General features: G+C 49.8%; 1 protein-coding gene across 2 annotated transcripts in view; it reads right to left on the reverse strand.

Annotated features, from left to right (window-relative positions):
* PARD6G (par-6 family cell polarity regulator gamma) overlaps nucleotides 1-14,488 on the reverse strand; it is a 62,734-nt gene that overhangs the window by 32,072 nt on the left and 16,174 nt on the right. For both annotated transcript variants that reach the window (XR_010747408.1, XM_066353225.1), the window contains exon 2: nucleotides 10,302-10,524. Coding sequence is in view for 1 of the 2 variants with exons in the window: in XM_066353225.1 (XP_066209322.1) it covers nucleotides 10,302-10,524 (223 nt within the window). In the remaining variant the exon portion in view is untranslated. The remainder of the gene's footprint in view (nucleotides 1-10,301; nucleotides 10,525-14,488) is intronic.

Consider the following 14,488-nt stretch of genomic DNA (forward strand, 5'->3'; position numbering starts at 1 on the left):
GCCCCGTTGACCCACTGTCCAGACTTGACACTCCAACAAAACAACCAGCGCTCACGTCTCACCAGCCCCGCAAACTGTGCTGAAGACCAAGCTCAGCTCTGGCCCACTCCCTGGACAGTCCTCCAGCCCTCCACAGCTCAGAAGTCAGCTTCCAACCTTTCTCTCTGAAATCTCTTTCACGGTGTAAGAAGGAAAAGATGGGGAAAAAGTAAAGACACCATGAACCCCTAATTCCCCATGAGAATGCAGGCGGGCAGACTTCCCATGGGCCCCAGGAGCCTGTCCGGACTGCCACTGGTCACCCTGTCGCAGGGCAGTTGGCTGATGAACTCTGGATAAGTCAGTCTGTCTGACACACGGTCAGAACAGAAGGGTTGCCGGGACTTCTGCAGTGATGTGTCCCCAGACCGCCTGGGGCATAACACAGGTGATGTCAGTGTCTAAGCAGAGGCTGTGGGAAGAACAGCTTCCTCGGGCTCTGTCTCCTCAGAGAAGGTCCTGAGAGCCTCAGGAGCCACTGTCACCTCCGGGAAGAGTGCAGCCGTCCACGTGTCCATCTCCCAGCTGACCACAGCTTGGGGCTGTGATTCAGCCTATATTTACAGGATGCTACAGTGGTGACCAGAGAGGACAACTGTAATCAAACAGCCAAAAATAACTGCTGGCAGGAATGCCCTGTACTTAGAGCAGACGCTCCAGCAACCTGCATGACAGGCAGTCAGCAGGCCTGGTGTGGCTAGTACACCAAACCAACCTTCTTCTTTCTGTTCATGGGAGATCAAAGGAGCCCCTCAAAGAGCTCAGGGGGTCCCAGCCAGGTCCTCTTCCCTTCCCAACTCAGCCTAGAGCCCCTGCCCACCCTCAGCTGGGCCCCCCAGACTCTTACCAGCCCCATGGGCCACATCCAGTACAAACACAGCAGGCCCCTCCTAAACAGAGGGCCACTGGGCAGAACCCAATACCAACAGGCCAACATCTTGTTTCTCTGGGCCTCCCCAGGAGCTGTCCATCACTGCATCTGCAACCCCTGAGCATGAGGGCCAGGGAGAAGCTCCACACGGGACCTGGGGTGGAGCCCTGGCCTATGTGTCCCACTCAGTAGATCTTGGTGACCCCAAGGGATATGGCATTACAATGTCACCGGTCATCTCCAACAGACGAGACCCTCCTTCCAGGGAAGGACCACAGCACCAGCCTCAAGACCAGGTTCTAAGACAGACAGACCGAGGCATCACTTGGTACCTGGGTAGCTGCTACTGAGTTCACGCATGAACGTGTATAAGTCAGCAGTTCCTGGTACATCCACTGCCTACTACTCAAATTTTCATTTCCCCAAAAAGAAGCGCCTGGTAACACGGTGCCCCACAGGAGTGTGCCCTGCTCAGGCAGTGCTCCCGAAAGGCCGGCAGCATCGACAAGCACACTTCTTCGATGGTCTCTGAAGCTGAGCTCTCCACTGAGGTCACAGGGGGTGGGCAGGGGCCACTGGGGCACATCTGCAAGGAGCACAGGTGAGGCCTCAACCAACTGTCCATCCCAATGGCAGCCCACGCCCTGGGTGGCCAGGGCCATGGGAGGCAGATGTGACAGTGCTGAGGGCTGACTCCCGGGCTGCGGGGCTGGTTGTCAGGTGCACTGCAGGGTGTGCTGTGCCATGCATACTGCACAGGGTCCACCGACACCAAGACAAGCTGGGGGGGGGGGGGAGTATGAGCAGCACGTCCCCCTGGACGAGGAGGGTCACCAGCCCCAAGCCTCCCTGTTGTCCTGCTCTCATCTCTGTCAGCAGACAACCTCCTGAACTTAACTGCATGGAGGAGCTGTGGGGGCCGGGCTGCCACCTGGTGCCCCCACCAGGCTTCAGGAGGAGAAATGGGAATGTCTGGAGGGGGCAGATCTGCAGTCTTTGTTGCTGTGCCAGGGTCCCCCTCAACACACACAAACACAGCACCAGTACAAGGGAGACACAGCCTAGAGAAGTCCTCACAGCTGAGACAGGTGAGGGTGCCAACCCTCCGAGTGGCTGTGCTGCCTGGCCTGTCCAGAGGAGCTGAGAGGGGCTTCTTCCTGGTCATTTAGCCTGAGACTCACCACCTACCACCTAAGTCCAAGAGGCAGTGTCAGCAAGGACAGGCACGAGCACCCAGAGGGACAGGGGAAGCCTGGCATCTCTGCAAGGACGCAACTCCATCCACAAGTGACAATTATTTCCTAAGTGATGGGCTTTGATTTAAAACTTCGAACAAGACTGACATATATCAGTTGTAAATGAGCCTGTGGACATTGTACAGAAATGTACACTTACAGATGCAGAGCCTCTTCCTAGAGTTTGACCTTAACTCAGGAAAACAGGTACTGTCTCACTGCTATAGTTTTAGGTGGAAAATGAAAAAGTTCAGGAAATGGATGGTGGTTGCACAACAATGTAAATGAATTTAATTGTACTAAATCACACAATTAAAAATGATTACAATGGTAAATTTTATGTTATGAGCACTTCACCACAATAAAAACTTAGCCTTTGTTATTAGCTAACATATTTAGTATTAATAATCTCATGTCCAGGTCACAGCATAACCAACAGCCATCCACGCTGTGGATCTGTGAGGGCTGGGCTGTTGGCTGGGCAGGACAGCGAGATGCAGCCTATACCCACGCCTCCACAGAAACTGCTTAGGAGTATATAGCTCCAAATTCAACTCTCAGTCTTTCCCAATTCTCCGTCTGTATCTGTTAAATGGGACAAAGGGCTTCAACATTTACGAGAACCTGGGGTGCAGGTGGAGCCCCCAGCTGAGTCATATTCCCACAAGCGAGGATGGAAAGTACAGAGATGCAGGGAGAAAACAGGAAGACAAACCACTGTGTGAGAGGAAATCCATATCTTGCTTATGTGGCTGGGAAAAAAAGAGGTCACAGTGGAAATTTTTATATCTCTGGACTCCACAATGGTGCAGGTAGAAGCCTTCCCACCAGAAAGCCTTCCCACACCTTTACACTAATGGGCCACACGAGTCCCGTGTCTAAGAAGCACCATTGTGGGTGATGGGCTAGATCTGCGTCTTCCTTGGGGGGCTCTGCATGTCACGGGGCAAAGTCAAGTTGAGGGGAATGACACAGGACCAGACTCTGGAAAGGGCCAGGGGTCAGGGGCCATGACCCTGGAACTGACACCGGTGGCCACCCACCCCCCACAAGGGCCATGACATACAAATTGAACCCATGCTTGCCCAAGCCCAAGGCGGCTGGCAGCCACTGAAGGCTCTCCCAGCCCTCAGTGATGATTACTGAAACATTGTAGCAAACTTGAACTCTGCTCTCCAGACGCAGCAGGTCCTCCCAAACTGCACGCCTACTGTGGGAGACGTTGAGCAGAGTCAGCCTCTGCTTGACCATCTCCTTGCTCCATCAGACTCAGTACAACTGCTCCCCCTGTGAGGCCAGCCCATCTCCAGGGCTACACACCCCTGGCTCCAGCGAGACCTCTGCCCAGAGAGCAGGACAGCAGCCAGTCGGGGGGCCATGGTGCTCAAGAGTATATGGGTGCTGTGAGTCCAAGAAGGAATGACAGTCTGCAGACTGCATGATCAGGTGGGACAAGGGCTTGGCCTCTGTGGGAGATCTCTGGGCCCCCACTCCCAGCAGCGTCCAAGCAGTCAGGCACACAGGAGGTTGGGGTACGAAGTGTAGAATGTCCTAAGCATGGCTATTCCAGAGTCAAAGAATCCCCCTCCTGAAAGCAGGTGATGGCACAGGACCCCACCTACCCTGCAAACAGACACAGGTTACAATCTGAGGAGCATGCTGCCCTGTCTCACAGAGAAATCCGGCTAATACCAGTAGCCGGACATGTAGCCCTCGGCTCAAGATCACAGGCTTAGGCATGAAAAGCAAGCCCCAGATCATGCTTGACTTTATTTCCTATCAGTCTGGAAATCCTTAAGCTCACCCCCATCATAAATCAGCTTGAATAGTGTGTTTCCCACCACATCAAGCTGCTCCAACATGGTGGAGAAGGGACGAGATGGCCAGTTCAGCCAACACTTTGGCTTCTGTGGAAGCCACCAGTCCAACCAGATGGCACAGTCTCCCTGCGGAGGCTAGGCTGAGAGGAGCTACCTGAATGCAGGACCTAAAATACCAGGTGTTCGGGGCAGGACAGTCACTGGCTGGGGTTCCACACTAGTGGCACCCCTACAGCTCAAGCTGATGATGTCCTAGACTAAGGGCAACCCAGCCCCCACACATCGGGCCAAACCCTCATGGCCTTGACTATAGCGTTCAATGCTTATTTGTTTCCACGCCAGTCTCCAAAGATGTGTTTTGGAAAGATCTAATTCAAAGGTCATTCTCCTAATGCCCTGCTGAAGAGAGGTGCATGGAAATGCATATATTAGTTCAAAATATGCATGCCCTGCCAGGCCAGGCGGCGGTGCAGTGGGTAGCATATCGACCTGGGACACTGAGGACCCAGGTTCAAAACCCTTAGGTCACTGGCTCTGAGCATATGGGCTGTCAGTGCAGGGTTGCTGGCTTGAGCAGGGGAATCGTCCACGCACTCCAAAGGCTCACCAGACTGAGCCAGCCCAAGGGTAGCTGGCCGAGCATAGGACATGGGCTCAGCCCTGGTGAAGACACATATGAGAAGCTCAATGTACAACTAAAGTGAGAGCAGCTACAAGTTGATTCTTCTCATCCTCTCTCCCTCTAAAACTAGAAAAAATAAAATAAAATGCATGGATCCAAATTATAAATATACTATGGACTTGAACATTTAAAAGTACGTGTGCCTAGAAAATAAGAGCAGTAGGATCCAACCCAGTGTGTGAGCTCTGGCTACTCCACACACAAGCTGTGCTGCCGGGCCCATCACAGAATGAAGTCGGCTGGAGGAGACACAGGCCCAGGACGCAGGTGGCCACCTGTTCACAGCCTTCACGGGCAGCCAACCTCAGGAGGAGCCCTGGGTTGCTCTGGACGGAGGAGGGGAGGGGGGAGGGGGGCTCGCTCTGCCTCCCTCTGCCTGAGCAGCCTCAGCACATTCTCTCCATCACTCCCACTCCTGGTGGGGGGGTGGGGGTCAGGCGCTGTTTTCTGCATGTTCCCATGGGAAGCAGTGGGAGAAGTTTTACCCTTTATTTTAATTTTTTAAAAAAATTCTCCAAATACACAAACTGTCAGGAATCAGTGTGATTAAAGCAGCAAGCGTGTCTCAGGACAAGCCCCAGAAGCAGAGGGTGTAAGCCCAGGGCGGTGCAGACATTCCATGGTGGCAGCTTGAACAGTGAGACACACAGGCTTCCCGCACGCAGGGAGGGAGCCTCCCACTAGCGACCAGATGGGACTCCAGCTACTGTTAACGAAGAATCTGGAAAAAGGCATCATACTCAGGAGTTACGTGCCTGATACCTTAAAAATCTACTAATGTCTAAACCAAATCCCCTTGATTCCACACATTTTACTCTGAAGAACAACCTTGATTCCTTTTTCTGGCTACTCCAGGGAATCACCTCACTCCCCTGCCCCAGCTCCCAGTCATGCAACTTCTGATAAATCAAAGTTTACAAGTGTGTCTTCCTCCTTCTAGGAACCCAAACAAATGCCAGAGGACAGTGAAGAGATACATGCCAATGTGCAATGTTTAGGTTAGTTTAGAAGCAAATATTTCAGAGTCCTCTGTCCCTGAAGTCTTGTGGTACAATGAAGAATCCATCACCTCCCTGCCACCCTGAGCGGTATGAACCCCCAGGACAGAGAGCAACCGACAGTCAGCTAGGGTTCCACCTCTTCTCCTGGGCTGCAGCCTGAGAGGCAGAAAGGCCCTTCTCTCTCCCTCCTTTTTCTTTCTTTTCCTCTTTTTGGGGAGAGTCAAGGGGTGAGGGAAGGAAGCCAAGAAAGGGGGTGGTGGAGAGGGAAGAGGTGAGGGAAGGAGAGAGGACAGGGAGGAAGAAAAGGGGAAGAAGCTGAAAGGCCAGTCTCTTAACAAGAATACCAGGTACACTGGTAGTAGAAGTAATTATTTAATGGGTGTTTGCACTTCCTGTTTATTCTGCTGAAAATAGAAAGAGATACTCTCTGCTGCTGTCATCCTGTGGTCTCCCTGGTTCAGGCTGGCGTCCTTGGGGATGACAGGGTCCGTGAGGACAGAGAGAAGCGCTTCTTCCCTAACACTGGCTGAGTGTGAGATCCAGACAGGCAACTATGTCTCAGCCTCTGCCACTAGGAGCTACTTCATTCTCTCACTAAAGTGGGCAAAGCATGAGCGTGAAAGGCATGTGAACATCTGTTATTCACAAAAGAAACCCCACAGCTGCTGACAGTGCCCAGCTAGGACAGAGGGCTGCAGAAATCTAGTCAATGCAGGTGCCTGGAAATGTGAAGCCACAGGTGTGGACCTGGCCCCCACGAACAGAGGCAACATCCACCATCCTCAGGAAAAGCCCCTGACTGGTGGTCAGTCCTGGCCTGCGTCTGAGCTCCCAACCTGAGCAGCCAAGACCCTCCCCCGTGTGAGGAGAGTTGCAGACGCCTTCTCTGGATAACATTCCTAAAGGCCTAAAGCAAAATACATGGGATTCCAGAGGAAATGATCACTCAGAAGATAATTATCAAAAAACTAGAGCAAACATGTGAGACCACACTGAACAGCTGTATCTCAGTGTCTGTGGGGAATCTGGTCCCAGGACCCCCCGTGGACACCAGAACATGCAGATGTTCAAGGCCCTCATAGAAAATGGTTCAGTGTCTGCATGGGACCCACAAACACCCTCCTATATAATTACGGAACCTCGAGATTACTTACAACTCATGTCACAATGTCAATGCCATGTGAACAGTTGTTTACTTCATCACTTAGGGAGGAACAAGGACCAAGTCTGTAGCATCTGGTACAGAAGCAGCCACGTGAGCCTCCCTGCGCAGCCCACGGCGGCAGAAATGGAACATTCTTCCCGAGCATTTCCTCTTGTGGTTAGGTGACCCCACCAATGTGGAGGGCTGACTGTTGTCTTTCCCACCAACACACTAAACAGCAATCTGTGCCGTTTTGTACTGATGACTTACTATAAATGATGCTCAGGTATCTGGCTACAACTGGCAGATATGACAATATCTGTGATCTCTACTGGTAACAAGGCCTCAGGGTCTGCGAGTCCTGTGCCATGTGACACTGACACTCCTGGGAACATGGGGACGTCTTCCTGTTTAAGCCTCAAAACAACCCTAGGTGGGTGCCCCAGGTAAGGATAGCCAGGGAAAAGTACTAGAGGGACAGTCTGCACCCTGTTTCCACACTCCTTGCTGTCACAGAACAGAGAAAGGCGGGGGCTGCAGGTGAAAGGCTCACACTGAGAACAAACAAGAGGGAGGAACCATCAGCAGCTACCAAACCCTGGGAAAGTCCTCTAGGGCCAGAAGAAAAGTACATAGTGAAGACAGGATGCAGGACCTTGGCCCCAGCGAGAGGTGACGCCATGGATGTTAACCGTTCCCACCTGCAAACACGGACTCGAGCTTCCTGTATCACTCAGTGTCAGGGAATCAACAGTGAAGGTGCCAGTGTCACGAGGACCGGCCTCAGGAAGGACAGAGAGTGCCATCTGCCCTGCTCCAAGACCAGCCCCACATGCAGCGGCACAGAGACATCACGTTCCCACAGATGGCGCAGCCTGTGTCGTCCGCCATCACAGGGCGCCTCATGCCCCCGCTCACCTCCTGCACTGATGAGCAGACACTACAACCTGTGTGGGCACAGGTGTGGGACACGCCAGCCCTGAGAGCTGTGAGCACCCACAGCTCAGAGAAGGCAGGTGGGCAGGCGGGCCCTCCCAAGAGGGGGGCAGGAGCACCTGTCCATGGGACATGGGGTGGGCACAGGGGTAGGGAGAGTGTGGAAGCTGCAGCAGAGCCAGGCCCCGAGGAGGCGGAGGAGGGTCCTGACGCCGCGTGAGGAAGAGGCAGCTGGGTAGGCTTCTCGGTTCGTCAGCAGGACACCCGGAGCAGCAGACGCACAGATCGGAGCTTTCTGATCTTGAGCCAGAGAACAGTCCACAGTGAAGTCAGCAGTCCCCTGCTGTGCCCTCTGTCGCCACAAACATGAGGACACAACGGCTCATAGTCATAGAACTCTGAGCATCAGACCATGTGCTCTCAGCTCTGCACACTGTCCACTCACCTCAGAAGCCCCTGCGATAGAGAGGGCACCTGCTGCCGGAGCACCGGCTATGTCCCTGAGGGCCTCCGCCCAGCACATGCAGGTGCTGGAGTTCCGCTAGGGCAGCCACCTGCCACCAGGAGACTGAGCCGCCTTTCTCTGCTGCTAAGATCTACGTCACAGCACCACACACGTGACCTGGACATGTCCCCGCAGCCACTGCTCCTTGAGGGTGATCAGTGCTTACAAGGGACAGGCGGTGCCCTCAGGGAAAGAGTGACAATCATGACCAAGTCAGCCACAAATTGCCATTTTCCAAAGGTCAAGTGTCACCTCAGAGGGTTCTTTCCCAGAAGCAGATTAAGGTCGGTTGAGGCCCCAGGCGCAGAAGAAAACATTGGGCCCCTTACATTAGAAAAAAGTGTAAAGTTGGGGTTTTCTGGGGCCCTTCAGGGCACGGGCCCAATGCGCCTGCCTTTAAATCCTCCTGTTCTTTCCATTGGTACAGCTGACCCTTGAACAACACGGTACAACCTGTGTGCACGGGGCCAGTTACACGCGATTTCCTCCACAAACACCTGCCATTTCTGGTCTGCACTGGGAGTGCAGGGCTGACTGGATGCACTGATCTAGCCATTCCCCAGAGGATGTGGGCAACCCCGGGTCTTGTATCTGTGGGGTCCTGGACCTGATTCCCTGTGGATGCCCAGGGACAACCACGCTCTGGGGAGTTGAAAGTTATACACAGATTCTTGACTGTGTGTGGGTCAACACCGCTAACCCTCATGTTGTTCAAGGGCCAATGGTATATGTTCTTTTAAGTGAGAGGAGCGGGGAGACAGTGAAACAGACTCTTGCAAACACCCCGACCAGTATCCACTCGGCAACCCCCATTTGCAGCTGATGCTCAAATCAGTGGAACCACTGGCTGCAGAAGGGGGGAGAGAGAGAAGAGAGAGAGGGAGGGAAAAAGTAGCAGATGGTTGCTTCTCATGTGTGCCTTGACTGAGGATCAAACCCGGGACGTCTGCATGCCAGGCCGACCCACTATCCACAGAGCCAACTGGCCAGGACTAACAGTTTATTATTTAAAAATGTTAAGGTTCTCCCAGACTTTAGTGAAAACATCTGAAATGCAGCCTGGGCTGTGGTGGCACAGTGGATAGAGTGTTTGACCTGGAACGCTGAGGTCACCAGTTTGAAACCCCGGGCTTGCTGGGTCAAGACACATAGAAGCAACTATGAGTTAATGCTTCCTGCTCCTCCCCCATGCCCTTCTCTCTCACTCCTCTCTCTAAAATCAATAAATAATAATTTGCCTGACCAGGCACAGTGGATAGAGCGCTGGAGTGGGATGCGGAGGACCCAGGTTTGAGACCCAGAGGTCGCCAGTTTGAGTAAAAAGCTCACCAGCTTGGACCCAAGGTCACTGGCTCGAGCAAGAGGTTACTAGGTCTGCTGAAGGCCCACGGTCAAGGCACATATGAGAAAGCAATCAATGAACAACTACGGTGTCGCAACAAAAAACTGATGATTGATGCTTCTCATCTCTCTTTGTTCCTTCCTGTCTGTCTGTCCCTATCTATCCCTCTCTCTGACTCTCTCTCTGTCCCTGTAAAAAAATTTTAAAAATAAATGAAAAAATAATAATTTAAAAAATCTAAAAAACAAATCTGAAATGCAATTCTGAGGGGTGCGCAGGACGAGGTCCAGCTCTTCCACCATTAATCATGTCACGGTCACTTATTTTCCCACAAGATGATGTTACAGAAAACTAGGCCTTCAGAGCAAAAGTTAACCAAAGCAACAATTTAGAGCTGGCATTGTTTTCCAGTCCCAAAACACAGTGGAAAACACACTGGCAACCTTAATTTTCATTCTTGGGTTACTGATTAAGGCCTTTTCGTGATGGAATTAGGTTATTTCCAGTTAAATACTGAAAGTATCAATATGATTTTTTCCTCAGTTATTACCAGAAATCAAGTAGCTTAAGCCTTTCTAGTAAAGAGTAATGTTGACCAAACAAATGCCAATCCCTTCCGTCTCTTGGCACATGCCAGGACACAGAATCTTGTGGTTCTGCAGCGACAGGCAGAACAGAAAGCCATGTTTATCTCTGAAATGAGCAGCAGCTCAGCCCCCTCGGTACCTCGTTTCTGGATGAAGACCCTGAGCAGGGGGTTTGCACTTGAGACCGCCTTGCAGAAGTTGTCATCGTTGTTGATGGGCAGCAGGTCACCATGCATGTCTGCGTAGCCAATGGTCACCTCGATGTTGGCGATGTGGTGGGTGTGCATGACCAGCTGGTAAAAGTCCTCGAACTTCCCAGGCTTTTGACGGTCTAAGGAGAACCTTCGGAACTCAGCCCCAAACTACAATGCAAGAAACGGGCGTAAATGAATGACAGGGAAAAGGCACTAAAAATTAACACATGTTTACTAAGCCTCCAAAGGTCTAGGACACAGTGGTGATCAGGACCCTGTCCTCTTGTCTTCCTGGTGCAAGCTCAGGCTGTCGGGAGGACACTGTCAGAATCAGTGAGCAAGGAGGAGGGTGGAGGGAAGACACAGGAGTTTCATTCCTCCTCAGTCTAGATGGCCCAGGCCCTGGAGGCAGGGGCGGCCATGCTGCTAAACTTCCGGATGGTTTCTAAGGGCACTGGAAGCCCTGGAACAATTTTAATTTTAAGCAAGAAAGTGATTTAACATAATTTGCATTTTAAAAAGAGCACATAGCTGCACTTCCATAGGATCAGAAGTGGAGGCAAAATGGAAAGAAAGAAGGGACCTGGTAAAAAGGACACTACAGCTCTCAGGGAGACAGAGCACATGTCCTGGAACTGGCCAGACAGAGCAGGTCACTCTTCAAAACAGATGGTCCTCATCTTCCTGCTTCAGGAATCGCCCAGTCCCCCTCTTTCTGGCTGCCCTGGCCCTGGCTCAGATTCCCACAGAGCTGCTTGCGGAGCTCTGGGCCACCTGCCAGGAGAGGACCTGGGTCACCTCCCACAGGGTGAGCTGTCCAGGGATGTGAAGGCACCGCCTGTTTGTTTGGACTGAGGGTTCTGGCAGTTGTTCCTCACTTGGCAACAGGGGACTGAAGGCATCAGGCTCTTCACTGTAACTGCAAACTAATTATATTGGTTCCAAAAGACACAGAAATGAAATGCCTACTGCTTACAAAAAACTAGTCACTATATCCTCCGGACATTATGTCAAGGGCAAATCCACTCAAACCATCCAGGGCTGCCTGGTTCTCAAATCTGGGCTGCATCAGTCAGCTGAATGCCCCCAAGTCTGGAACTGACAGCTCCAGAATTTGCACTTTGACAGCTCCCAGGAGAAGCCAGTGGTGTGGGCAGGCGAGCGGACACATAAAACCACCAGTTTTAAGGGAATTAGTCTCTAGAGGCCAACTTCCACAGATCTGGAGAACCAGTCTCCTGAGGCATTTCCCTTTTAAAAAGCAAAGGAAAACAAGCTCCTCACCCATCCTGCATGGCCACAGGGATAAAAAAAAAAACTTCATGGCACACAACAGTGGGACAACCCAAAGCGCTTGTATGGGGAAAGCCACTTTCAATGGCTGAGTCAGGGAAGAAAGGCTCTGAACTCAGCAGGGCCTGAAAATGCAGAGCTAACCTAAAGTCCCTCCCCCATCACTCAAAGATGAGCATGGTTTTCTTCTTGGTATTTATTCTAAGTATACACAACTGGCTGGCCAGGGGCTACAAAACTTTTCAAGGCACAAGAGATCATCAAGCCTACAACATAAGTTTCACGTGATTTCTTTTTCCAGACTTGGTTATCCAATCACATCACATAAGTTTATTTCAATATCAACCATCATCTTTCCTTTCTCACACCTCTAAATACAGACTGACTTCCTCAGTTTTTAATCAGTATACGCCTTTTTTTCTACTAATTATATAAAAAGACCTTGATCATGTCTAATAAAACTAGTAAGAGTATTTCTGACTTCTGTATAGAATTCATAGTTGAATATCACCCTAAACTGGGCATAGTGCATCCTGATTCCACTCGTGCCTCCCAGACTAGTGCCCTGTCCGGCAATTTACATAACGAGAGACAGCAGGGCAGGCTCTAAACAAGGCGTTCTGCCACGTCAGTCCTAACTGCAGGTGGCACTTGATCTAAGATGCATCTCAATTTATTCATCAGTTCTTTTAATACATGTGAATTCTTAAATTTTTAAAATTTAAATATAGTTGTTACACAAACACACTGGTTATGTTAGTTTCAGGTGTACAGCACAGTGATTTGAGGGGGAAATGAATTCTGACTTTTTTCTGAAGGAACAGGTAGGTGTCAGCTAGTGAGGCTGACTCCGTGAGGTGAGCAGTCTGGTGAACATGCTCCCCACACTGAACAAACACCAAAATTTGGGGAAAAGTTGGGAAATGTGATACGATAAAAGCATTTTTTTCCCAATGTTTTTATTGTGGCAAAATACACATAACATGAAATTTACCACCTTAACCATTCTTTTCCTTTGCCAGGTTAGGAAAGTTTTCAACCATTATTTCTTCAAATAAGTTTGCAATCCCTCGCTCTCCTTCTTCCCCTTCCGGGACCATCAGGATGCAAATGTTGGTACATCTGATATTGCCCCAGAGGTCCCTTAAACTGTCCTCATTTTTAAAAATTCTTTTTCTTTTTGCTGTTCCAAATGTGTATTTTCTGCTACCCTATCTTCCAAATCACTGCCTTGATCCTCTCCTTTGTCAGATCTGCTATTGGTTCCATCTCGTGTATTCTTCATGTTAGTTACTGCATTCTCCATGTCTGACTGGTTCTGTTGTTTTGTTTTGTTTTTAATGACAGAGACAGAGAGTCAGAGAGAGGGACAGATAGGGACAGACATACAGGAAGGAAGAGAGATGAGAAGTATCAATTCTTTGTTGCAGCTCCTTAGTTGTTCATTGATTGCTTTCTCATATGTGCCTTGACCAGGGGGCTATAGCAGACAGAGTGACCCCTTGCTCAAGTCGGCGACCTTGGGATTCAAGTCAGCAAACTTTGGGCTCAAATCAGTAACCATGGGGTCATGTCTATGATCCCAAGCTCAAGCTGGCGACCCTGCACTCAAGCTGGATGAGTCCACACTCAAGCCAGCGACCTTGAGGTTTCAAACCTGGGTCCTCCACATCCCAGTCTGATGTTCTATCCACTGCACCACCGCCTGGTCAGGCTGACTGGTTCTTTTGTATGGTTCCTATCTCTTTGTGTGAGTTCCCACTGAGCATCCTTACTACAGTGCTTTAAACTCTGCATCTGGTAGGTCACCTGCCTCCATTTCATTTACTTCTTTTTCTGAAATTTTCTCCTGTTCTTTCATTTGGGACATGTTTCTTTCTTCCCTCATTCTGGCTGCTTCCCTCTGTCATTTGTTAGATCTCCTAGTCTTGGCAAAGTGGCCATTTATATAGGTGTCCTGTAGGGCCCAGTGAGGCAGATACCCCAGTCACCTGAAGGACTATTAGGGTCAAACCAAAAGGGCTCAGGAACTAGCCTGAATCATCTCCCAGCAGCCACAACAGCCAAAGACAGGATTATTTGAACATCTGATCATCAATAAGGATCCTAACTATCATGGGTTAGAACATACCCAGAATGTAGAAATACATTTGATCATAATAACCAAAAATTTATGTTTTACTTTTTGGATGATGCCAGGGAACCAACCACTCTTTTGAAAACTGGTAAAGAATCACGCACTTTTTCAAAATGATATCATTCAATATAAAGAATTTCACTGAGGTATAAATTCTTACTTCCCAGAGCTTGCAGACAAATAAACTGACATTTTGTTATTATTATTTTGGTAATATTTACTGTATTTCATAATGGAACCCAACTATTATTCCTATAACAGAATTGTAAAAATGGGGGGTTACCTCTTAAAATTTAAAAAAAATCTCAAATACAAAGTAAGGAGGCCAATAAGCAAAATTAAATCAGCTTGTAAATGTAATCTATTTATATTCCCTTTAAAAATATTAAGTAATAATAGCATGATCATTATACTTTAATTAGAAAATAAATAGAATATATCTACCTATTTATCTAATTTCCTGTCACAGTTAAGGGGAGGTTCCAACAAGTGCTTGCTGTGGTGAGCAATACCAGTTGCTACAGAAGTAAAGTGCTATTGAATCAACTAGGTTACAGAGAAAGTTCTCGTCAAAGAGCAAGAAACTTCTCCTTGGTCAAGAATGTGGTGGAAACCCAAGATAGCTAAAAGCTTAGGAAGCACAGAATATTTGCTGTTTTAAGATTTCAACTCAAAGCACCTCTTGAACACAGCTCCACTTCT

Source organism: Saccopteryx leptura, chromosome 11 (genome assembly GCF_036850995.1).
Source record: "Saccopteryx leptura isolate mSacLep1 chromosome 11, mSacLep1_pri_phased_curated, whole genome shotgun sequence".
NCBI lineage: Eukaryota > Metazoa > Chordata > Mammalia > Chiroptera > Emballonuridae > Saccopteryx > Saccopteryx leptura.